At 50.2% G+C, this 22825-nt stretch overlaps 3 protein-coding genes across 20 annotated transcripts in view; 2 read left to right on the top strand and 1 right to left on the bottom strand.

Annotated features, from left to right (window-relative positions):
- Nucleotides 1-675: 675 nt before the first annotated feature.
- On the top strand, nucleotides 676-5880 carry Plk3 (polo like kinase 3). Its single transcript, XM_047543004.1, has 15 exons — nucleotides 676-1013; nucleotides 1165-1272; nucleotides 1361-1477; nucleotides 1623-1752; nucleotides 1838-1925; nucleotides 2739-2834; nucleotides 2928-3126; nucleotides 3243-3366; nucleotides 3760-3851; nucleotides 4089-4182; nucleotides 4322-4405; nucleotides 4503-4665; nucleotides 4819-4948; nucleotides 5127-5240; nucleotides 5354-5880. The coding sequence occupies exons 1-15, from the start codon at nucleotides 804-806 to the stop codon at nucleotides 5543-5545; spliced, it is 1941 nt and encodes a 646-aa protein (XP_047398960.1). The 5' UTR covers nucleotides 676-803; the 3' UTR covers nucleotides 5546-5880.
- On the bottom strand, nucleotides 5801-13828 carry Dynlt4 (dynein light chain Tctex-type 4). Of its 8 annotated transcripts, none has more exons than XM_047543158.1 (4): nucleotides 13210-13828; nucleotides 7412-7470; nucleotides 6883-6954; nucleotides 5801-6569 (listed from the first exon to the last, which is right to left on the bottom strand). In XM_047543158.1, the coding sequence occupies exon 4, from the start codon at nucleotides 6560-6562 to the stop codon at nucleotides 5894-5896; it is 669 nt and encodes a 222-aa protein (XP_047399114.1). In that variant the 5' UTR covers nucleotides 6563-6569; nucleotides 6883-6954; nucleotides 7412-7470; nucleotides 13210-13828; the 3' UTR covers nucleotides 5801-5893. The 8 variants fall into 8 exon arrangements, with proteins under 8 accessions (XP_047399114.1, XP_047399134.1, XP_047399105.1 ...); XM_047543178.1 differs by lacking the exon at nucleotides 13210-13828 and adding an exon at nucleotides 10440-10479 and having other exon boundaries at nucleotides 6872-6954; XM_047543149.1 differs by lacking the exon at nucleotides 13210-13828 and adding an exon at nucleotides 10440-10479 and having other exon boundaries at nucleotides 6876-6954.
- Nucleotides 6909-22825, top strand: part of Btbd19 (BTB domain containing 19) — a 34785-nt gene continuing 18868 nt past the window's right edge. For 3 of the 11 annotated variants that reach the window (XR_007107605.1, XM_047543037.1, XM_047543058.1), the window contains exons 1-8: nucleotides 6909-8931; nucleotides 10391-10604; nucleotides 10733-10786; nucleotides 12497-12556; nucleotides 13082-13150; nucleotides 13228-13359; nucleotides 13478-13603; nucleotides 18756-18792. Coding sequence is in view for 9 of the 11 variants with exons in the window: in XM_047543037.1 (XP_047398993.1) it covers nucleotides 8507-8931; nucleotides 10391-10604; nucleotides 10733-10786; nucleotides 12497-12556; nucleotides 13082-13150; nucleotides 13228-13359; nucleotides 13478-13603; nucleotides 18756-18792 (1117 nt within the window). In the remaining 2 variants the exon portion in view is untranslated. Of the gene's footprint in view, nucleotides 8932-10390; nucleotides 10605-10732; nucleotides 10787-12496; nucleotides 12557-13081; nucleotides 13151-13227; nucleotides 13360-13477; nucleotides 14900-18751; nucleotides 18793-22825 lie in introns of those variants that run through there. The other 8 variants (XM_047543045.1, XM_047543084.1, XM_047543067.1 and 5 more) reach the window with 5 other exon arrangements.

The following is a 22825-nucleotide window of genomic DNA, read 5'->3' as shown; positions in this document are numbered from 1 at the left end:
TAAATTGCAGAGACTGACTTTGACCTTGCCATCCTCTTGCTTCAGCCTCTCCAGTACCTGAGATTACAGGCGTGTGCCATCACGCCTGGCTAATATCAGGCTGTTTTGACCCCAGAAACCAGCATGGCAGTCCCCAAACTAGGCAAGCCAGGCTCCGAAGTTGGTTTTTCTTCAGTTCCTAAAGGGGGCAGCAGTGGCCTGGGCCTCTGGGCTCTGGTCAAGTGCCTGAGACGCGAAGGGTCCCACAAGCAAAAAAGGGAGAGTTGGTGACGCGCCCAGGAGAAAGAGCACCACCCTGCCTCTCCCTGGTTGGAACGCTGGTCCACCCAGTTTCTGGAAAAACGCCCTCGGATACCAGACCCTCATTCCAATTTCAGCATGTGCTCCAAAGACAGGAAAGAAAGGGGCCCCCATTGGCGGAACACACGGTCACCAGGAGGAGTGGATGGCAGAGTCAAAGGTCAGTTTGCCCCTGCTGCGGGTCGCACCGCTTGGTGACTAGCACTATAGCGGCTCCTTTAAGGTTAGCACAAGAGGCGGGGCCCCGAAAAGTGTCGGGTGAGAGGAGGAGCTTCAGAATGACGTAAGGCCTGGGAAGAGGCGTGGCTTCCCCCGGACTCACCGCCAGGAAGGGGCGGGGTTCGAGATGACGAGACGCCGGGGAGGGGGCAGGCGTTCATTGATAAAAACGCCGGTCTCCCTCGGGCGCGAGCGCAGCGTACCAAGACCAGGCAGCGCCACGCGCGGCCCGGGCCGGGCGGAACCGAGAGCAAGCCGGGCCAGCGCTGCGACGCGCCGCCCGCATGGAGCCCGCCGCGGGCTTCCTGTCCCCGCGCCCTTTCCCGCGTGCTGCCGCCCCGCCCGCGCCCCCAGCTGGACCGGGGCCGCCTCCGAGTGCCTTGCCCCGAACTGAGCTGGAGATGCTGGCTGGGCCACCGGCGCCGGACCCTGGGCGCCTCATCACCGACCCGAGCAGCGGTCGTACCTACTTCAAAGGCCGGTTGCTGGGCAAGGTGGGCCGGGGGCTGTCTGGGGAGTGGTATTAGCGCGGGTGGAGGGAAGCCCTGCCAGGCAGGGCGGGTGTGCTGGACCCCGACAAGGGAACGTCTGCGGACCTGACCCGGCCCCCACTCGAGCGTCTGGCCTGATACCCCCTCCTCCTAGGGGGGCTTCGCCCGCTGTTACGAGGCCACTGACACAGAGACCCGCAGCGCCTACGCGGTCAAAGTCATCCCGCAGAGCCGCGTCGCCAAGCCGCATCAACGCGAGAAGGTGGGTCCAGGCCCAGCGGGCGAGGGGTGAAGTGGGATCTATGGGGTGGGAACCCCGGAAGGATGATGACCCCGCATCCTCATCGCAGATCCTAAATGAAATTGAGCTGCACCGAGACCTGCAGCACCGTCATATCGTTCGTTTTTCTCACCACTTCGAGGATGCTGACAACATATACATTTTCCTAGAGCTCTGCAGCAGAAAGGTGAGGGATGGGGATTTCAGCAGGGACCAGGGCGGGGTGGGGTGCGTCTTAAGACCCAATGCTAGGGCCCTGCCTCCCTCAGCGAGCATACATAGAAGGAGACTCAGGTAGGGCGAGCAGGGGCTGAGACAGTGGCTCTCTGCAGTCCTTAGCCCACATCTGGAAGGCTCGGCACACCCTGTTGGAACCAGAGGTGCGCTACTACCTGCGGCAGATCCTTTCCGGCCTCAAGTACTTGCACCAGCGGGGCATCTTGCACCGGGACCTCAAACTAGGTGAGACTCTTGGGTGAGACAGCAGGGTTGGGGGACTGGGGATAAAGGGAGAAAGAAATCTGACATACCTCTCTGTCCCATCCAGGAAATTTTTTCATCACAGATAACATGGAATTGAAGGTGGGAGATTTTGGGCTGGCAGCTCGGTTAGAACCCCCAGAGCAGAGAAAGAAGTGAGTGTTTGAGTGGAGGGGTGGATATAATCTGTGTATGACATAGGTGATGTGTGACAGACAGAATGTATGTGGGAGGCAAGATGATCTCCTGATGTGTGCATGTGATGAATAGGGAAGGGGTAATGGGCTGTTTGTGTATATGTGAAGGTGGAGGTGGCAGCCTTGCTTGCTGGAACTGGTGGGGAGGATGAGGGTCTTATGAACACAGATGGGATAGGTGACTCAGTCCTTGAGACAGATCGGGGTGTAAGGATTCTTGGAGGTGTGTGACTGACCCTGTGTGTGGATGGGGAATGTGACATAGGCCAGGCAATGTGTACGTGAGACAGTGTGGGAATGGCAGGACATGATGCTTTCTGTGTGTGTATGTAAAAAGACCCTGCTGTGGCTACTGTGACTGAGTGTGCATGACACAGATAGCATGTGTAGCAGATGAATGTTTATGGGGGATGTGACAGCTGGTGTTGGTGTGTGTGCAGCACAGACCATGGGAGGTGATTGCCTGATGGATATTTGACAGACGGGAGTGGGGGAAGGGATCAGTGATGGACCCTCTGTGTTGATCCTGGAAGAGGGGACTGGGTTGGAGGGTCAGGGCCTCCCCCTGCCCTGCAGAACTGCTGAGCAGCTGGGCCAGGCGGGTAGGCGGGGACTCAGCTGCCATCTCTGGCATCCATTGTCCCAGGACAAGCAAGAGCTCTCTGGCCTTTGGTGACAAGCAGCTGCTTTGTCTGGACTCACAGCGGGGGCAGGGATGGGATACTGCTGGACTGGGTCTCAGCTTTCCCTCTCTTCCCTACTCTTTTTCAGGACCATCTGTGGTACCCCCAACTATGTGGCTCCAGAAGTGCTACTAAGACAGGGCCATGGCCCTGAGGCAGATGTGTGGTCCCTGGGCTGTGTCATGTGAGTGTTAGAATCAGTGGCTGACAGGTAGTAGGTGCATAGGCAGGGCATTTCTGCCACTTTACTCCTGACCCCCTTATCCCTGCCCCTCAGGTACACACTGCTCTGTGGGACTCCCCCCTTTGAGACTGCTGACCTGAAAGAAACGTACCGCTGCATCAAGCAGGTTCACTATACACTGCCTGCCAGCCTCTCACTGTCTGCCCGGCAGCTCCTGGCTGCTATCCTTCGAGCCTCACCCCGAGACCGTCCCTCTATTGACCAAATCTTGCGCCATGACTTCTTTACTAAGGTCTGTGACTCTCCAGACACCTGAGTTCAGTCTGCATATTCCCAGGGGATTAAATGGGGGCAAGGGACAGGACCCCTGGGGTCTCTCTTCTCTGTTGACATGGCTTCTCTCCCCAGGGCTACACCCCTGACCGGCTTCCTGTCAGCAGCTGTGTAACAGTCCCAGACCTGACACCCCCTAATCCAGCAAGGAGTCTGTTTGCCAAAGTTACCAAGAGCCTGTTTGGAAGGAAGAAGAAGAGTAAGTCTGGGGTGTCAGTGTGTTGAGTGGCAGAGAGGCTTGTGATATTCATTTTGGGGGCATGAGAGTACGGGTGCAGCTGGGTATGGTGGGTCATGCCTGTAACTCCATCAACTCGGGAGGCTGAGACAGGAGGATCATAAGTTCAAGGCCAAGTCTCAGCAACTTAGACTCTGTATCAAAATCAAATATAAAAAGGGCTGGGGATGTAGCTTGGTGGTAAAGCACACCTGGGTTCAATTCTTAGTACCAAAAGAAAGAGAGAGAGTGAGTGTAGATGCCTGGGAACTCCTGAGGAGAGCATGTCCAGGTACTTGGGAAGGCCAATCCATTGTGTTATCCCTGTGGACAGTGGATTTGGGCAGAACTGAAGATTATCCCCCCTACCTCCAGATAAAAACCATCCTGAGGAACGGGACGAGGTCTCCTGTTTGGTGAGCAGCCTCATGCGCACATCTATTGGCCATCCAGATGCCAGGCCCGAGGTGAGGTGCTTACATGGGCACTGTCCCCTGACTCACCCCCACCCTAGCAGCTGAGGGAAGCCTGGGATAAAAGGCTGATGAAGCATTGAGCCTCGTGCTGGCCTAATTGGCTGTGTCTCATTAGCCAGCTGGGGCTGACCCAGGGTGCCCTGGAAACAGGGCAGGGCTGGGCCAGGGACTTTCAAGGATTTAGATTCCAGGGCCTATCTCATTCCCTGTCCCTATCCAATTCTTCAGGCTCCAGCAGCTTCTGGTCCAGCCCCTGTCAGTCTGGTAGAGACAGCAGCTGAAGACAGCTCACCCCGTGGGACACTGGCAAGCAGCGGAGATGGTGAGGAGCCATGGAGTCTGAGAGTTGCTAGAACTTACTGAGGCAGAGATCAGGGACCAGAGGGAAGGAATTGGCAGAGGGACATGACCTGGGTCTAGAGAGGGCTAATGCCTAAAACTCAGTGCCCCGTTCCTTTCAGGGTTTGAAGAAGGTCTGACTGTGGCCACTGTGGTAGAGTCAGCCCTCTGTGCTCTGAGAAACTGTGTGGCCTTCATGCCCCCAGGTAAGGCAGGGGTCTGGTATGTGTGGATGTTGTTGGAAGTTCTTCAGCTTGGAGGTTAGGAAGGAGCAGGTCCTTATTTCCTTTTCTCCCTTGACAGCGGAACAGAACCCAGCCCCTCTGGCACAGCCAGAGCCTCTGGTGTGGGTCAGCAAGTGGGTTGACTACTCCAACAAATTTGGCTTTGGGTATCAACTCTCCAGCCGCCGCGTCGCTGTGCTCTTCAATGATGGCACACACATGGCCCTGTCAGCCAATAGAAAGTAAGTGCTGTCGTGGGGGTGTTTTCTATCCAGGCCATTGTACTCATCAGGGCTGTACCTTGGCATGTGTTCCTAGGCTCAGGGGCCTACGGTTTCTCAGTAGAAGGGTGTTGGTGCAGGCTCCCTCTGACCTTGGCCTCCCCCAACTTCCAGGACTGTACACTACAACCCCACCAGCACAAAGCACTTCTCTTTCTCTGTGGGTGCTGTACCCCGAGCTCTGCAGCCTCAGTTGGGCATCCTGCGATATTTTGCCTCCTACATGGAGCAGCACCTCATGAAGGTATGTGAGTTCGGATTGAACAAACTAAAGACTAACACATCCTCATTACTTCAAGTTCCCCTTTGATAATGGGACCAGGGGCTCAAAACTAAAGACTGAACCTGTAAGAAAGGGAGACATCAATGGAGAGGGGCCTGATTCATGTCAGACCAGTGACCAGCCCTGCTCCTGCTCTCAGGGTGGAGATCTGCCCAGTGTGGAAGAGGTGGAGGTGCCTGGACCACCCTTGCTGCTGCAGTGGGTCAAGACTGATCAGGCCCTCCTCATGCTATTTAGTGATGGCACTGTCCAGGTAAGAGCCCACCCTGGAGTTGGAGGGAAGGTCTGGGAGGCCTAGGTTGCCGGGAAGAAAATCAGGCCCACGACCCTAGCCTGGGCCCTGATTAGTATCCTCCTTGTACACAGGTGAACTTCTATGGGGACCACACCAAGCTGATCCTCAGTGGCTGGGAGCCCCTCCTGGTGACTTTTGTGGCCCGAAATCGCAGTGCTTGTACTTACCTCGCTTCCCACCTCCGGCAGCTGGGCTGCTCCCCAGACCTGAGGCAGCGACTCCGCTATGCTCTGCGGCTGCTCCGGGACCGCAGTCCAGCCTAGGCCCCGACATGCAGAGCAGGCCATAACCCAAGCCCTAAAGCCTGAGGCCTGGGCCTGTAAGGCTCTGGCCCTTGCCTTTGTGGCCCTCTCTCTTCCATTGGTGCCTCACTGGGGGCTCTGGGCTGAATCCCCCAGGGAATCAGGGACCAGCTGTACTGGAGTTGGGGGTGGCCCGTCCTTACTATTTCTCACCCCCTCTCTGAGATAAGCCTGAGCCTTAGCCCCCAGTTAGGGGGCATTATTTATGGACCACTTTTATTTATTGACAGACATTTATTTATTGGGATGTGAGCCCCAGGGGGGGCTCCTTCTGGGATAATAAACCTTTTGCAGAACTCGGAGGCCTGCTTACTCGCAATAGAGCCCATGGACAGTGGCCACCGCAAAAAGGGAAGCGTTGGTGAAGGCAGCAGAAACCAGCCCATCGCGTGCTGCATCCCAGAGCGCGCGGCTGACCACACGCACGCCCTGGCCGGTGCGTGGCCCCAGCACCACGCTGCACACAAGCTTATAGCGTGGTGGGCTGAACTCCCGCAGGCGCACACGCACCTGCTCGCACAGCTCTCGAGTCAGCTGCCCAGCCTCCGCGCCAGAGTAGGAAGCGTCGCGCAGCCCCGCATCCAAGACTGCCTCCAGAGCACGCTGTGCACGGGCAGCCTCCCAACATTCCCCAGGTGCAGGCTCCATGCGGTAGGAGGGTGCTACCTGACGGACTGGCGCCAGGGGCAACCCTGAGAAGCTGACCCGTGAGCCTAGAGGGGGCACTGGGCCCAGGGATTGTCGCCGACCTCCAGGACCAGTGGCTGGCCCAGCCAGTGAGTTGCGGCGTGAGAAGGATGTGGCTAGAGCCATCACAGAGCCACGGCGGGAGGCGGGGCCCACAGCTGCGGGTCGAGCCTCATCAATGCTGGGCAGGTGACCAGGGGGTCGTACTGGTGGTAGTTTCGGCCCCAAATCTTTGGCAGTCTCCTCCTGGTGTCCTTCCTGGCGTCCTGGGGGTAGAGTCTTGCCAGCCATGGGCCTGCTGGTTGAAAGCTCACACTTAGTATGGCCTTCACTGGCCATCCTTCTGCATCACCCACTGTTGCTGGGTGTTGTCAGGGGCTTTTATACCTCTATTCCCTTCTTGTCCACCCCTCTCCACACACACACACACACACACACACACTGCCGTTTTTTTTTTTTTTTTTTTTTTTTTTTTCTTCTATTTTTTGAAGTGATGTTGCACCATGTGGCCCAGGCTGACCTTGAATCTATGGACTCAAGTGATTCTCCCACTTCAGCTTCCCAAGTAGCTGGGTCTACATGTGCCTAACTCCCCCGTACCTACTTCTTACTTCTGTTTTTGGAACAAGTGGATCAAACAGTCCAGAGCTTCGTGGGTTCCTAGGTGCTTAAAGGGTTAAGGGCTGTTAGGGACATAAGCAGGGAAAGAGATGTTACTCAGTCTGGGTCCTGAGCTAGTCCTTGCCATCCTGGTTTCCACTTTGCCTTGGCACTGTGTAGGTTGGCTAAGTGAGCTGTATTATACTTCCTTTTCTCCCAGCCACCTGACTTCAGCATAAGGGGGAGATGAAGTTGGCTTCTGACTCAGCCTGGAGAGTGGAAGTAGTGCCTCCAACCCTTAACTAGAAGGGATGGACTGAACCAACTCCCTCTTCCATAGAACCCTCTAGCCCTGGGGATATTGAATCCAGCCACCTTCTACCATTCCTGCTCTAATAGGGCACAGAAGATCTTCCACTACAGCAGGCTGAGATTGGGGGCAGGTGACCCACTGAAGCTCTATCCCTCTGCACCACCTACAGAATGATTTCTGGGATGGTTGCCCTCCTCTCCCGAAACTCCCTCAGGCACCTGACTCACCTGCAGCCTTTGGTCTCGGAGCTTTCCTGGCTCCACAGCCCTGGCCCAGCTGGCCTGACCTGCAAGTGGGAGGAGGAAGAGCCGTGTTGTGCAGTTGCCATGGGCTGCTGGGGCAAGCACTCCTTCCTCCCAGTGTACCTCCCTCCAGCCTGGCTCTGGAATAACTTGAGTGTTACTACTATGAGCACCTGCTGAGGGTGGGGTGCCCCTGAGTTATTGGCGAGAGGGGCCTATAGGGTCTTGAGCTTGAACATGTTACCACCATCAGACAACCAAGGGGCCTGATGTAGAGAAGGGCTCTAGTTAGAAAACCCCAGGGCTCTTGAACCATTCTCCATTTCTTCCTTTGTGAAATGGCCACATGACTGGCCATTTATGAACAAATCACAGGACCTAGGGTGTGGGAAGGCATTGAGGCTTCTGGGGTGGCTGCTCAGGAATCCAGGATCTAGGCAGACAGGAAGGAGCACGTCATGGCTCTATCTTCTCCCCATCAGTCTCAACAAGGACAAACATTTCCGCTCCAGGCGCTGAGCTGGGGTGGGGCTTGGATGACTTCCTCATTCAGGGCTGTGTGCGGGGGCGGGGAGGCCCTTTGGCTCAGATGGGAGGACCAAGGCCTGACAGCTGTGACTCAGTGGTAAACCCAAGTCCAGTCTCTTGACCCTTGCTGACCCAAGTGCCCTGGGGCTTTTCTCCAGTTGGCCACACCTCTTATGTGCTTCAGTACCTAGATTACCCTGCTGCATTTCAAGGTTACCACAGGCTGCCATGCTTCTGTCAGAGGTGACAATTCACCTGACCCTGGAGGGGATGGGACTACCCCATCTCCAGCAGAAAGTCATCTGGGCTTAGAAAGTCATCCATGGGGTGAGGATTTTCCCTGTGGTGCTGAGGTTCCCCAGGCCTGGTTAATCTTAGCTTAACCTATGATTCTGGGGGAGAGCAGGGGGTTTGAATTCTGATCCTGTGGCAGATCAAGACCAGAGCTAAGGCCCTCAAGATTGTGCTTAAGGCACTTCCACAGGCTAAAGTTTTCCACCAGGCTTGTGGGGAGATGGGCGGGGCCTCCTTTTAGGCTGAGCTCCAGTTTCCATGGAAACCCACAGGCTTCCCACCCCAGCGCTGCCTGGGCAGGCTCCCAACCTGGGCCTCATCCCACTCCAGCTTCTCCCCTGGACTATAGGCGCTTTGGCCTCAGCCTCTCCAGTTCTTCTACCCCTACCTCCACCATATTTATCCCTATTCCTGACCCTCTCTTCATCCTTAAACTTTAGCTTCTCAGTAAATAGGCTTCCTGAACTCTTGCCTCGCTCTCAGGCCTTTCTAGTCTCCTCATCAGCTCTAGGGCCTGGCCAGGCCTCCCACAGACCAAGGAACGGCAGCAGACCTCCTAAGCCACTGCACCCTCTTTCTCCCTGCCCCACTCCATGCATGGAGACTCCAGAACTAGTTGTGCATGGGCAGACTGCCTCCTTTTCCACAGCACTTCGAAGTCTTGTCAACAACCCTCGATACAGGTGAGGAAGTGGGCCCTGTTGGTGGGTTTTCCCTAGCTGACTTTGCTGAGCCCCATGACTCTGCGGAGGCCCTGGGTGAAGAGGTGAAAAGGACTTGGCCCTCCTCCCTGGCAAACACACTGCGGGGAAGCCAACTGTAGATGATGGCTACTGGCTGCTCAGTGTCCATGATATCCTGGGCTGCTGTGTGAGCTCAGGCAAAATCCTTCTCTGGATAATGGGCTTCTCTCAGAGGGGAAAAGAGCCTCAGCACTCTGGATACGGACAAATGGAATGTAATTTGACTCCCTCCCATTGAGCACTTAGGTGTTGGGGCCTCCCTCCTTGAAGAGGCAGAGGAGCACAGGGCCCTATTCTGAGAACTGGGGATTGCAAAGAGGAACAAAGCTCAAGGGATTGAGCCAGTGTTCCAGACAGGAAGTAGTTCAAGGGTGCTAACCACTGTTTGCCCAAAATGCTAGTGGTGTCTGAGACCAGGGATAGAGTTTCCTGGGGGCAGGGCTGGTCAGGAGAGCTAAAATGCAGATTTTTGTCCCCACTGTCTCAAATCCAGACTCTTCCTCAAGAGTTAGTAGCTCCAATAACCCTGCTTCTTTGGAGGTTGTATTCTGGTCTGAGTAGTAGGAACCTCAGGACTTGGACTATGGGACTAGGAGGCTCCAAGAAGCTCACACTTTTTCTCTTACCTTCTACCATCTACTTTGTTCAGTGGCCCAGAAACTGGGGCCGGAAGTGATCATGAAGATGGAAAATGTGGTCTGGCCTCATTATGGTGCATCACTGCCATGTCTGTTTACAGTCAATGCACATTCTGCACCCTACACCCCCACACCCTCTTGCCTGGAGGAGAGAGAGCTGAAAAAAAGCTGAGTTTGCAGCCAGTGGAGGCGGAGCCAAGAAGAGCTTTCCCTCAGACTGAGGAGAGGTCCGGGAGATGGGATCAATCTTGCTTATATTAACCCTGGTGCCCCCTTAGCGACCAAGCAGTCACCTCCTCTGAGGTCATGGGTGAGAAACTTAAGATTCAAAGATAGGAAGTCACTGGGCACAGTGGCACATGCATGTAATCCCAGCAGGTCAGGAGGCTGTTGCAAGTTCGAAGCTAGCCTCAGCAACTTAGTGAGATCCAGTCTCAAAAATACACACACACACACACACACACACAAAAAAAAAAAAAACCAAAAAACCCAGCAACAACAATAACAACAAAAAAAAAGGGCTGGGGATATGAATCAATGGGGAAAACAAAGAAAGATAGGAAGTCATTTGCCTGCAATACCATGGGACGGAGTTGGGACTGAAACTCAGGTCTGTGTACACCAGACATTCTCCTGGAAGGCTAAACCCTGTCACATAACAGATAAGGAAACTAAGGCCCAGAGTGGGCAAAAGCAAAGGCCAAACTGTACTCTAAGTCCTGAACTCCTTTCCTCTGGCTCTCTGCCCCTCTCTTCCACAGTGATGTTTGCTTTGTGGTTGGTCAAGAACGGCAGGAAATATTTGCCCACCGGTGCTTGTTGGCCTGTAGATGCAACTTCTTCCAGCGTCTGCTCGGCACAGAGCTGGGTCCTGGGGTGCCTGGTCCCGTGGTGCTAAGCACTGTGCCAGCTGAGGCCTTCTTGGCAGTGCTGGAGTTCCTGTATACCAACAGTGTCAAGCTGCACCGCCACTCTGTGAGCCCAGGGCCCAGGGGCCTGGGTGGGAGAGGATGGGGGTACAAGAGGCAGGAGTCTGCCCATCACACTATGGGTCAAGGGGCAGGGGAAACTCCCTTCTGGTTCCCCAACCACCCACTTTGTAGGTGCTGGAGGTGTTGACGGCAGCTGTGGAGTATGGGCTGGAAGAACTGCGGGAGGTAGGTTTTTGTGGCAGGCCCTGGCTGGTTTCCCTTGCCTCTTGTGGGCCCAGTTCATACCCTACTTTCCATACTCTGATCTGGAGGGGAATGCGTATACACACAGAAGTATCTCTGTATGGACAGGGCAAGCATGAGTGCTTGTAGGCACAGGAGCCACACATGCCCCGAGTAGGCTAAGTGAGCATCAGGTGTTGATGAGTGAAGGGTGAATCAGCCTTGATCCCTATCTCTAGAGGAGACAGACACATGGAACACTTAACCCTGTAGCATGAGTGTGATACATAGGGTAAATGGTACTGAGGCTGTATGGGGAAAGAATTCCTGGAGGAGGAAACATTTGTGATCTAGCAGAATGAACAGAATTTTTTCACAGGGGGAGTGGGAAGATGTCACACTAGTTCCAGAGGTACTGAAGGAGCTAGTGAAACATTTGGTGTGGCTGGATGGGAGTGTGAAAACAGATGGGGGTAAAATAAGAATGAAGAGGGTGCCAGGGTCTGGTTCATTCAGGGTCTTCAAGAATTTAGACTTTTGGCTGGGTGAAGTGGCTCGTGCCTGTAATCCCAGTGACTCAGGAGGCGGAGGCAGGATTGCAAGTTTGAAGCCAGCCTCTACAAGTTAGTGAGGCCCAAAGTAACTTAGACCCCATCTCAAAATACAGTATAAAAAGAACTGGGGATGTGGCTCAGTGGTTAAGTGCCCCTGGGTTCAATCCTTGGTACCAAAGAAAATAAATAAAAGAAATAATTTTAAAAAGAATTAGACTTCTAGATTGGGCATGCTGTGACACACCTATGGTCCCAGTGACTCAGGAGGGTTTGGAGGTCAAGACCATCCTGGGCAAATTAGTGAGTCTGTCTCAAAATAAAAAATAAAAAGGGTTAGGGATGTAGGTCAGAGGTAGAACACCCCTGCATTTAATCCCCAGTATTGCAGAAAGAAAAAAAAAAAAAAAAAGGTGGGGGGAGGTTTAGACTTTGGGTTGGAAGTGCTGGTCAGTGGTACAGTGCTTGCCTAGCCCGGTGAGGCCACACACACACACACACACACACACACACACACACAGACACACGACAAAAGAAGATTCTTTCAACCTGGGGACAGAGGGGCTTTACTGAAGGTTTCAGGTAAGGGAATGGGATTTGGATGCTAAGGGGAGAAGGGACTGGGAGAAATGGAAAGGGCTCATCAAACCAGTTAGGAGGCTAGTGCAGCAGTCAAGTCAAGAGGATGTGGCAAGGATGGGGGTGGCAATAAAAGCCCAAAAGAGAAGTGGGTGGTTTTCAGAGATGAAGTGGAACTGCCATGACCCAGTGCTTTTCTGGGTGTGACAATGAGAGATGTTAAGGATGAAATTCAAGTTTCTGATAAAAATAGAAATGTCCTTGAGTCAGGAAAAGAACAAGTGGAGGAAAATAGCATCCTGAGAGGAGAATGGAATTTTTGCATGGTTTTATCTGGTCTGATTAGTGGCAAATGTGCTGGAAGGTGTATTTCTGGGCTTGGCTTTGCTCATCTCCAGTCTCTTGGGCTTGCCAAATCTCAGTCCCTGGCAATTCCTTGCTTCCCCAGGCCTGGTAGGTTAGGGTGGGTCTGGGGCTCATCCGAGTCTAGATGGCTAACCTTCAAGCCTGCTCACTGCTTTAGGGTTGGGTCTGGGCCTTGAAGCAGAGACATCACACAACTCAGATTTATTTCTGTTCCCAGCTGTGTCTGGAGTTTGTGGTGAAGGTGCTGGATGTGGAATTGGTTTGTGAGGCTCTGCAGGTGGGTGTTACTGGATGGGCCTGGGAGAAGACTGGCTTTTGGTATGTGGTAGGGGGCTCCTAGGTACCAGGAGTCTAGAACTACTATGTCTGTCCTGGAGTAGCCTAGGTACATGGAATTGGGGAGGGTTGCACCAAGGATGTTTATGGGATAAATTCTGTGCCTATATAAGTGGATCCAGGGGGTACACTAGCAGGTCTGATGTAGGAGTAAGGGTTGAAAAGCAGATCAAAACTGGGGAATGGTTCTCCGCTGGGGAGGTGAAGGGTGGGGTGTGGAGTTGGGAAGCCAAGCATAGGCCCCAGGGTGGGATTGAAGAAGGTGGCGTGCCTCCTTTAGTGTCCACTTGTGTGTGCACATGCAAATAGGGACTTTCACAGGTTCTAGTTTCCTGGGAGGCCAGAGGCCTTGTCATCCTCCCCAACTAGGGGTAGGGTCAGGCTTGTAGTGAGGATTCCCAGTGTGGAGGGCAGGGCTACATGGCCTCTCCAATCTCTAACTTAACTTCCCTCACTCTACTCCCAGGTGGCTGTAACCTTTGGCCTGGGGCCGCTGCAGGAGCGGTGCATAGCCTTCATAGAGGCCCACAGCCAGGTATGAATCCCCACCTTCGTACTCCTAACCCCACACACCCCTTCCTGCTTTCCCCTGACCCGTTCGCCGGCCCACAGGAGGCGCTCCGGACCCGCGGCTTCGTGGAGCTGTCGGCCGCTGCGCTGCTTCCCCTGCTGCGCAGCGACAAGCTCTGCGTGGACGAGGTTGAGCTGGTCCGGGCAGCCCGGAGCTGGGCGCGCGTGGGCGCAGTGAGTGGGATCTGGGGACCCCCAGGGAGCTGAAGGCGGCACGGGCAGCAAAAACCTGGCGAGCGGGAGGTGGGGCGGGTGCTCCCGCCACGCCCGGGCTCAGTGCTGCCTTTCGCAGGCGGTGCTGGAGAGGCCTGTGGCCGAGGTGGCGGCCCCGGTGGTGCGAGAGCTGAGGCTGGCCTTGCTGGCCCCGGCGGAGCTGAGCGCCCTGGAAGAGCAGAACCGGCGAGAGCCGTTCATCCCGGTGAGAACGCGGGGAACCAGGCTCAGACCAACTCCGCAACGTGGGGACCCGGAGCGGGGGGCGCGGCCCTGCCCAGCGTCTTCCGGGAAGAGGCAGGGCCCCGCGGTGACCCGCATGCCCTGTAGGTGGAGCAGATCGTGGAGGCGTGGAAGTGCCACGCCCTGCGGAGAGGGGATGCTGCCCCGGGAGCACTGTGTCGCCGACGCAGGGGGACTCTGCCCCGGGAGCACCACCGCTTTCTGGACCTGCCCTTCCGGTGACCCAGTGCGGTGACTTGAGAGGAATTCCGGGCCGGCCCGACCGGACCTACTCGGAACTGCAGCTCCCGAAGTGCTCTGCGGTTGGAGCGGGCTTCCGGGCGAGCTCGCGGGGACGACGGGGCGAGGGAAGGATCGTTCTCAGGTGCCGCGCCCTGTGCCCGGGGCTGTGGGAGGAGAGCTGGGCCAGTGCAGTCTCGCCAGGGCACAACCCAAAAGCGAGGGTTTCTTTCACCCACGCCGGGGCACTGTGGTGCGCAGGTCTACCCCGATTACTACCACGTGTCTGTCCAGTTCAGCCTCCGCTTTAATAACAGATCCTCCTCTGGAGGTCCTTCCCTGAGTGCCCCACAGACACCTCAGTGCAAACTCGAGCTCCCCATCTTTCCCCAGCTCTGTCCCGGTTCTGTTTCTCATGTCTGTGGGCGCCCACGCCCGAAACCTGTTTGTCATCCTTCCCTTATCCCCCTTCCTCACACTTGCCTCCGGTCTCTTTCTGCTTTCTAAAAGACTTTTCCAGAGGTTTCAGCCTTCAGCCTATCCTGCCTGTCACATCTCATAACCCTTCTTGCCCTCGCTCCAGCGACCCCTCAATTGAGTTCCCACATGCAGCCTGCCCGATCAGTTTATCAAGTCGACTTCCCTTTAATCCCTCAGCATCCCTGTTAAACTTGCAGGGCACTCAAAACTACTGTGGTTTCTGAACATTTAGCAACTCTTCTCTCACCCCTGCTTTTGCAATAATTCTCTCCTGGGAGGTACTCAAGATTTGCTCCCTTGTTATTGAGGTTTCTGCTCTTCACCTCTTTCATCTTACATCTTGTCTTCCTGTGGACCTGGATCTTCCTGAAGAAAGATCCCTGGGGCCTGGAGTTAGGCCTTATTGGTTTTTTTGTTTTGTTTTGTTTCATCAGTCCCTGTCACATAATCAGTGTTCTGTAAATGTTAAGTGAATGACTTTATCTCCCTATTTATTCCATAAAGAGTCCTCCTAACCTCCAGTACTGGGGACTGAACTCAGGAGCACTCTACCATTAAGCTACAGCCTCAGCTTTTTTTTTTTTTTTTTTTTTTTTTTTTTTTTTTTTGAGACAGTGTCTTGCTAAGTTGTCATGCTGACCAAGAACTCCTCAACAATCCTCTAACACAGACTCATCAACAGCTGGGACAACAGATGGGCAAAAAGTTTTAAAGAAGTTGTAAAACAAGATACCATCAATCTAAAATGAGAGACAATTGACTATTTAGAAGAAAATATTTATATCTCAGGGACTTTATACAAAAATAACTTGCAAGCCAATAAAAATAGTTATTTGTGATACTGGGGATTGAACCCAGGGCCTTACACATGCTAGGCAAGGGCTCTACCCCTGAGCTACATCACCAGCCCTTTTGGTGTTTTTAATTTTGAGATAGGGTCTCCCTAGTTTCCCTGGCTAGTCTAAACTCGTGATCAACCCTCCAGCTTCAGCCTTTTGAAAAACTAGGATTACAGACATGCACCACTACACCTGGACGGAGAGTGAAAATTGAACATTATATATCCATTAATAGAGGTCTGGTTAAATCAACTAGGTATATTCCTACAATAACACAAAAAGATATACATGATGGTCAGTGAAAAAAAGCACGCCGCAGACAAAGTAGAGCATTGTGCCTTTTGTTAAAAGGGTGGTAGCTGGATGTGGTGCTGTATGCCTGTAATCCCAGCAATTTAGGAGGCTGAGGCAGGAGGATTTCAAGTTTGAGGCCAGGCTCACCAACTTAGTATGGCCCTAAGCAATTTGACCAGGCACTTTTCTCCAGGGGCTTAGTGGCTCAGTGGTCAACCATCCCTGGGTTCAATCCGTGGTACAAAAAACAAAACAGAAAGAAAGAAAAGAGAAGTGTGCTGCTAGGCACCATGGCATTTGCCTGTAATCCCCGCTGCTCAGAAGGTTGAGGGAGGATTGTGGCCAGTCTGAGCAACTCAGTAAGACACCCGTCTAACCATGTAGTTCCATGGTGGTGCCCCACCTCCATTCAATCCCAAATCCAGCAAAATAAAATAAAAATAAATAAATCTATTCATTTGTTTCACATGTACTCATTGAGGGCTCATGTTGGTGTCATTGATTTAACATCACAGAGTGCATCAGAGAAAATCAAGTCTCTGCCTCAGAGCTTACATTCTAGGGGGAGAAACAAGGACACGTGTGATACAATTTCAGGGAATAGCTCTGTTATGAAGAAAAGTAAAGCAGGTTAAAGAGATAGTGGCAACTGAGCATATAGTTCTGTGGTAGAGTGTCTGCCATGTACAGACCCTGGGGTTCATGTACCGCACAGCAAGAAAGAAAGACAGGGGTTGGAATGGGATTGTTTCATACAGGGTACTGAGCGTAGATTTTGAAGCCTGAATAAACTCACTCTATTTTCTCTTTATTTGCTTGTCATTTTTTTTTTTTGGATCATTTCATGATTGATTGTTCACGTACTACTCTGGAGTCCCTAATCTTTGCTTAATCCCTTTTTCACCCTGGTCCAGACTCTTCTCATTTAAGGTTATGTAAAATAAATTACATCTACCAGAACTCCCCTTGGGGGATAAAATATATGAATCTGAAGGAAATATTTCAATAAACCACTTTTTTTATTAAAATATTTTTTATTTTTACAGACACATTTTGATTCGTTGTACACAAATGGGGTACAGCTTTTCATTTCTATTGTTGTACACAATGTATATTCACACCATTCATGTCATCATACATATACATAGGGTAATACTGTTTGTTTCATTCTATTGTTTTTCCATCCCCACCCCCTCCCACCCCTTTTTCCTCTACACCAGTCATTTGGGCTTATTTTTGGTTTTTAACTTGGCTTGGTTTCTCCTGCGAATGGATTTTTCTTTAAGGTAGTTTCTCCCTTTGCTGACCTACATTGTTGTTTTTCATTTCTTCTGCATGGAATATTTTGTTGATAATATTCTGTAGTGCAGACTTTCTATTTGTAAATTCTTTTAACTTTTGTTTATCATGGAAGGATTTTATTTTATCTTCAAATCTGAAGGTTAGTTTTGCTGGATACAGGATTCTTGGTTGGCAACCATGTTCTTTCAGAGCTTGAACTATGTTGTTCCAGGCCCTTCTAGCTTTTAGAGTCTGGGCTGAGAAATCTGCTGATATCTGTATTGGTTTCCCCCTATATGTAATCTGATGCTTTTCTCTCACAGCCTTCAAAATCCTATCTTTATTTTGTATGGTAGGCATTTTCATTATAATGTGCCTTGGTGTGGATCTGTTGTGATTTTGTGCATTTGGTGTTCCGTAAGCCTCTTGTATTTCATTTTCCATTTCATTCTTCAGGTTTGGGAAATTTTCTGATATTATTTCATTGAATAGATTGTTCATTCCTTTGGTTTGTATCTCTGTGCCTTCCTCACTCCCAATAATTCTTAAATTTGGTCTTTTCATGATGTCCCATAGTTCTTGAAGATTCTGTTCATGATTTCTTACCATCTTCTCTGGGCAACTTTATTTTCAAGATTAAATATTTTGTCTTCATTGTCTGAGGTTCTGTCTTCCAAGTGGTCTAGTCTTTTGGTGATGCTTTCCATTGAGTTTTTGATTTGGTTTATTGTTTCCTTCATTTCAAGAATTTCCATTTGGCTTTTTTTTTTTTTTTTTTTTTTTTTTTGAGAATCTCTATCTCTTTGTTGAAATGATCTTTTGCTTCCTGCAGTTGCTCTTTCAACTGCTTATTGGTGTGATCATTCATTGCCTGCATTTGCTTTCTTATCTCATCCTTTGCTTCATGAATCATTTTAATCATGTATAATCTGAAGTCCTTTTCTGACATTTCTTCTATCATACTGTCACTGGATTCTATTAATATAGAATCTAGATTTGATCGGATCATTTTCTTCCCTTGTTTTTCATATTGTTCATGTATCTTCCCCTCTAGCAGTATAGATCTGGGGTATTACAGTTTCCCCCCTGTGGGTTTATAATGACCCTGTAGGTTTCCAAAACCTTTTCTTTAAGGGGGAGATCAATATTAGCAGTGCCCAATTCAGACAGTATGCAACCAAAACCAAATAGCCCCTATGAGGACGTTAACAATATTGTCATAATAAACAGATGAGTTCAATTATTATCTTCAGTATAACAAATAGATTTGCAATAAGGTCTGTAGTTTCTAATGGAGGACAAAGAGGATGCAGAGGGATGTAGAATGTAGCTGTTAATGGGATAAGAAAAGAATATATAGAAGTTCTAGATCATAGAAAGAGTGCGATTATAATCAAAAGAAGTAGGTTGTTAGCATGGAAAAAGGGAGAAAGAGATGCTGGGGGAACAGGTAAACAAACAGAAAAGAGTGAGAAAAGTAAAGAAATAAAAACTTAAAATTTTTCAATAAGGAGAAAAAATAAAATCTACACTACAACAGTCATATAGTAATGAAACCTCCCAGTCTTCAGTAACCTGATGCATGAGAGGTACCTGACAATGAGCTTCAAGCCTCCAGCAGGCGTCTCAGGATGGGATTTGCCCCACCTAAAGATCCCGCTTCCAGGATTATCCAAGATGGCCTTTCTGGCTTCCAAATGTGTTGGCAAGTGGGGAGCTGCAGCTCGGGGGTGTGGGCATGGTCAGCTGGAGGTCCTGGAGTTGGGGTGCGGTTGGTGGGGCAGGGGTCCTGGAGGTGGGGTGTGTTTGTTGTGTTTGTGGGATCCTGCAGGTGGGGTGCAATCAGTCGGTCTAGGGTCCTGGTGATAGTGATACCGCCATTTACCGGTGACGAGTTCTGCTCCTAATGTTGAAGATTGAACGCTAGAGAAGCACGCCAAGGCAAGCATATTAAGCAGGTTTTATTTAAAGGTAATAATACAGACTTCTCCCGGCAGGAAGAAGGGGACCATGGCTGATGTTCTAAAAGTCCCAAGAAGTGAGTGCACCCTACATCTTTTATAAAGTCTCTTTTGTTCTCCAGTTTCTCTCCCCCCTTATCTCTCCTTCCTGCCTACGTGACTAGGCCTGGTTTTGCATTAAGTGAGAAACCATGGGCAGGGGGAGGGCCAAGGTGATTCAGGCAGATAAGGGCCCAGGGGGCACCAATTAGCAGTTCCTTGTTTGCAGTCCTTGATAAAGGCAGGTAAATTTGGTAATCAATGGCCTCTGGAGATCTTGACATTCCATTCTTCCAGGGGCAGTCTCCAACTTCCAGAGGCAGATGGCTTTATGGCCTCCATTTCCTCGATTTGTCCCGATCCCCTATTTCTGCACTAACTACCTGTCCTTAATTCTGGCTTCAATAGGGTGCAGTCAGTCGGTCTGGGGGTCCTGGTGACGGGGAGCAGTCAGTCGATGTGAGGGCCCCAGAGGCAGGGAGTGATCGGTCGGGCTGAGGGATCCTGGAGACGGGGCTCAGTCAGTCCTGCCAGGGGTCCTACGGGACCTGGCTGTTGTCTCAAAATGGCGGCAGCCACGTGTAACCAAACCTGCAGGTACTGTGACAGTGAACTTCCAGGCAACAGCAGGCAGCTGGTGCTCCACTGGCGGTCTGCGGTCAGTTTGCTGACTGAACCTCGGGCAGTGGATGATGGATAGGTGTAGGGCAGGCGATGGACAGGCAAGAGGCAGGCAAATGGCAGATGATAGGCGCCTGACAGAAAGCAGTCTGCACTCAAAAAGGCGTCGATAAGCTGGCAGACTGCAGGTGATCACAGCAGACAAATGGGGTAAACAACAGGGGATCAATAAGCAGCAAAAACTGCCTCACCAAAAAACAGATATCCTCTGCTTGAAACCGGAGTTACGAGCGACAAGGAACACAGCCTCCCTCTAGTCCGCCATCTTGGATCTCCAATCTTGTAGTCATTTTTTTAAAAAATTGTTTTAGTTGTAGATGGACATGATACCTTTATTTTATTTATTTATTTATCATTCATTTATTGTTTATTTATTTATTTATATGCGGCAGTGAGGAGCGAAGCCAGTGCCTCACACATGGCTAGGCAAGCGCTCTACCGTGGAGCCACAACCCCAGCCCTAGTCATTTTGTTTTTATCAGCAATTTTAGAGTTCATGAAGCTAAGCACTACTCCCATTAGCTTTGCTATGGGACACACTGGTCACAATGGTAATGGTTGCCTAAATTGTTTTTCAGGAACTTGGAGGTAGCCTAAACTGATTGAAATCCATCCACCCTTCACTTGGGCTTATACACATGTCTGACCTTTTGATGTCAGAAGGCCAAAACTCCACCCATGTGAATTTTGCCATTCTCCAAACTTACATCCTATGAAAAGCCATGACATTTGATTACATTTGATTACACTTGCACAGACTACTAATTACTTCACTTTTCCTTACCTCCAATTGCCTTTTCCCATTCTCAGAGCCTTCTGTTTTTTTTTTTTTTTTTTTTTTTTTTTTTAAATATATATTTTTAGTTGTTGATGGGCTTTTATTTTCCTTATTTATTTATATGTGGTGATGAAAATTGAACCCAGTGCCTCACACATGCTAGGCAAGCACTCTACCACTAAGCCACAACCCCAGCCCAGAGCCTTCTGTTTCTTTATCCCCATAAATACCCCTAAGTCCTGTTCTAGGAGAGGTAGATTTGGAGAATTATGGTACCTACCTTCTCACAGTTGGCCATCTCATGAGTAAACTTTCTCTTGCCAAACTTGTCCTGTACTGCAAGATGGGCAAAAAGGGCCTGGGTCAGTAATGACTTCTGCTGAGATGAGTTTAGACAAGCGATCTGAGGTAAGCTCTGGGGAAAAGCACTGGAGGGATCTGTGCAGGAGGATCAGATTTAGCTTTATATATGTATTTATTTATTTATTTGGTACCAGGGATTGAACCCAGGGGCACTTTACCACTGAGCTCCATCCCTACCCCTTTTTGTTTTTAATTTAGAGACAGGGTCTCACAAAATTTCTCAGAGCCTTGCTAAATTGCTGAGGCTGGCTTTGAACTCTTGATCCTCCTGCCTCAGCCTCCCAAGCTGCTGGGATTACAGGCAAGTGCCACTGCGCCCAGCATGCTTTTTACTTTTATTTTATTTTGGTACCAGGGATTGAATCCAGGAACACTTTAACCACTGAACTACATCCCCAGCCCTTATTATTATTATTATTATTATTATTAATTTTGAGATAGGGTCTTGCTAAGCTGTGTAGGGCTTCACAAAGTTGCTGAGGCTGACTTTGAACTTGTGATCCTCCTGCCTCAGCCTCCCAAATTGGTGGGATTATAGGCATGAGTCACCGTGCCCAGATAGATTTACCTTTTCAAGGTTTATTTTATCTATTTATTTTTTAATTTTTGAGTTGGGGATCTCACTATGTTGTGCATGCTGGTCCTGAACCTCTGGGTGCAAGTGATCCTTTTGCCTCAGCCTCCCCAGTAGCTGGGACTACAGTAGTGGGCCACAACACTTGGTTTGGATTTCTTTTTCTTTCCTTCCTTCCTTCCTTCCTCCCTCCCTCCCTCCCTCCCTCCCTCCCTCTCTCTCTCTCTCTCTCTCTCTCTCTCTCTCTCTCTCTCTCTCTTCTTTCTTTTTTTTCTTTTTCCTTTTTTTTTTTTTTTTTGGTACCAGAGATTGAACCCAGGGCACTCAAGTACTGAACCACATCCCCAGCCATTTTAACAAATATTTTATTTAGAGACAGGGTCTCAGGCTAGGGAGATAGCTCAGTTGGTAGAGTGCTTGCCTCACAAGCACAATGCCCTGTGTTCAATCCCCAGTATGGGGTGGGGGAGGTAGAGACAGGGTCTCCCTGAATTGCTTAGGGCCTCACTAAATTGCTGAGGCTGGCTTAAACTTGAAATCCTTCTGCCTCAGCCTCCACAAACTGCTGGGATTATAGGCATGCACCACCACACCTGGCCCTATTTATTTTTGTTTTTAAATTATTGGTTGTGTTGGGGATTGAAATGGAAAGGAAGGGTGGGAGAGAGGTAGAGGGAGAACAGCTAGGAGGTGAAGGAGCCCAGGATACTGCACCCTAAAATATGGCACCTTGGTATGCTTTTTTTTTTTTTTTTTAACTTCAGCAGTTTTTTTTTTTTTTTTTTACCAGTTAGTTCATTTATTTCCCAACAAAATTAGCACTCATAATTCACTTTTGATTTTGCCAAAATAACAAAAAATTAAATTATACACACACAGATACAACACTCATATGCCTATGAAGTTTCATAATATGATGAACTTAAATTCAAAACATTCCATGACACAACAAACAGAAAAATGAAGTCAATTTCAATCAGTGTGTCCACAGTTCTTGACCTTTCACTGGGAAGCTACAAGATATCCTTGAATAAGATCCTGAACCCGGGACAGAATAATCTCATTAGAGCTGCTGCAATTTTCTGGACCATATGGTGGATCTATGGTCAAGACCCCAGCCACACAGAGAGTCCTTCATGAATCTCCCTGTTCAGTGATGGGGATATGGTTCTTCTCAAGCCACTTCTTTAGGCTGTTCTTTCTCTTTTCCAGGTCTTCAGGGCTATAAGCTTTGCAGTCCCCGGACATGAACAACTGCCTCAATTTCGCTCTCACTCTATGGTCCCCTTCACTCACAATTTCAACAGTTTGTACAGAATGTCCCATAATTCCAGTCACAGATAAGTCGCCAGGGCTGGGGAGATAGCTCAGTTGGTAGAGTGCCTGCCCCACAAGCACAAGGCCCTGGGTTCAAACCCCAGCACCGCAAAAAAAAAAAAAAAAAAAAAAAAAAAAAAAAAAACCAGATAAGTCACCATCTTCAAGGAAGTTCATGAGAACAATACTTTGAAAGAAAAGTTTAGAGAAGATTTGCAAAAGAAAAATCGAAAGGCCCATGAAACTACAGAAGAAGCGATGCAATGAGAGGTGGTCTCAACCCAAATAAGTCACTAGAATTTAATATTTAATATTAATTCTCTTACCACCAAATGATTTCACTTGTTTGACAAGCATT

This window comes from Sciurus carolinensis, chromosome 1 (genome assembly GCF_902686445.1).
Source record: "Sciurus carolinensis chromosome 1, mSciCar1.2, whole genome shotgun sequence".
NCBI lineage: Eukaryota > Metazoa > Chordata > Mammalia > Rodentia > Sciuridae > Sciurus > Sciurus carolinensis.
Note: the sequence above shows the minus strand (reverse complement) of the source record. Positions and strands in the feature narration are given on the sequence as shown.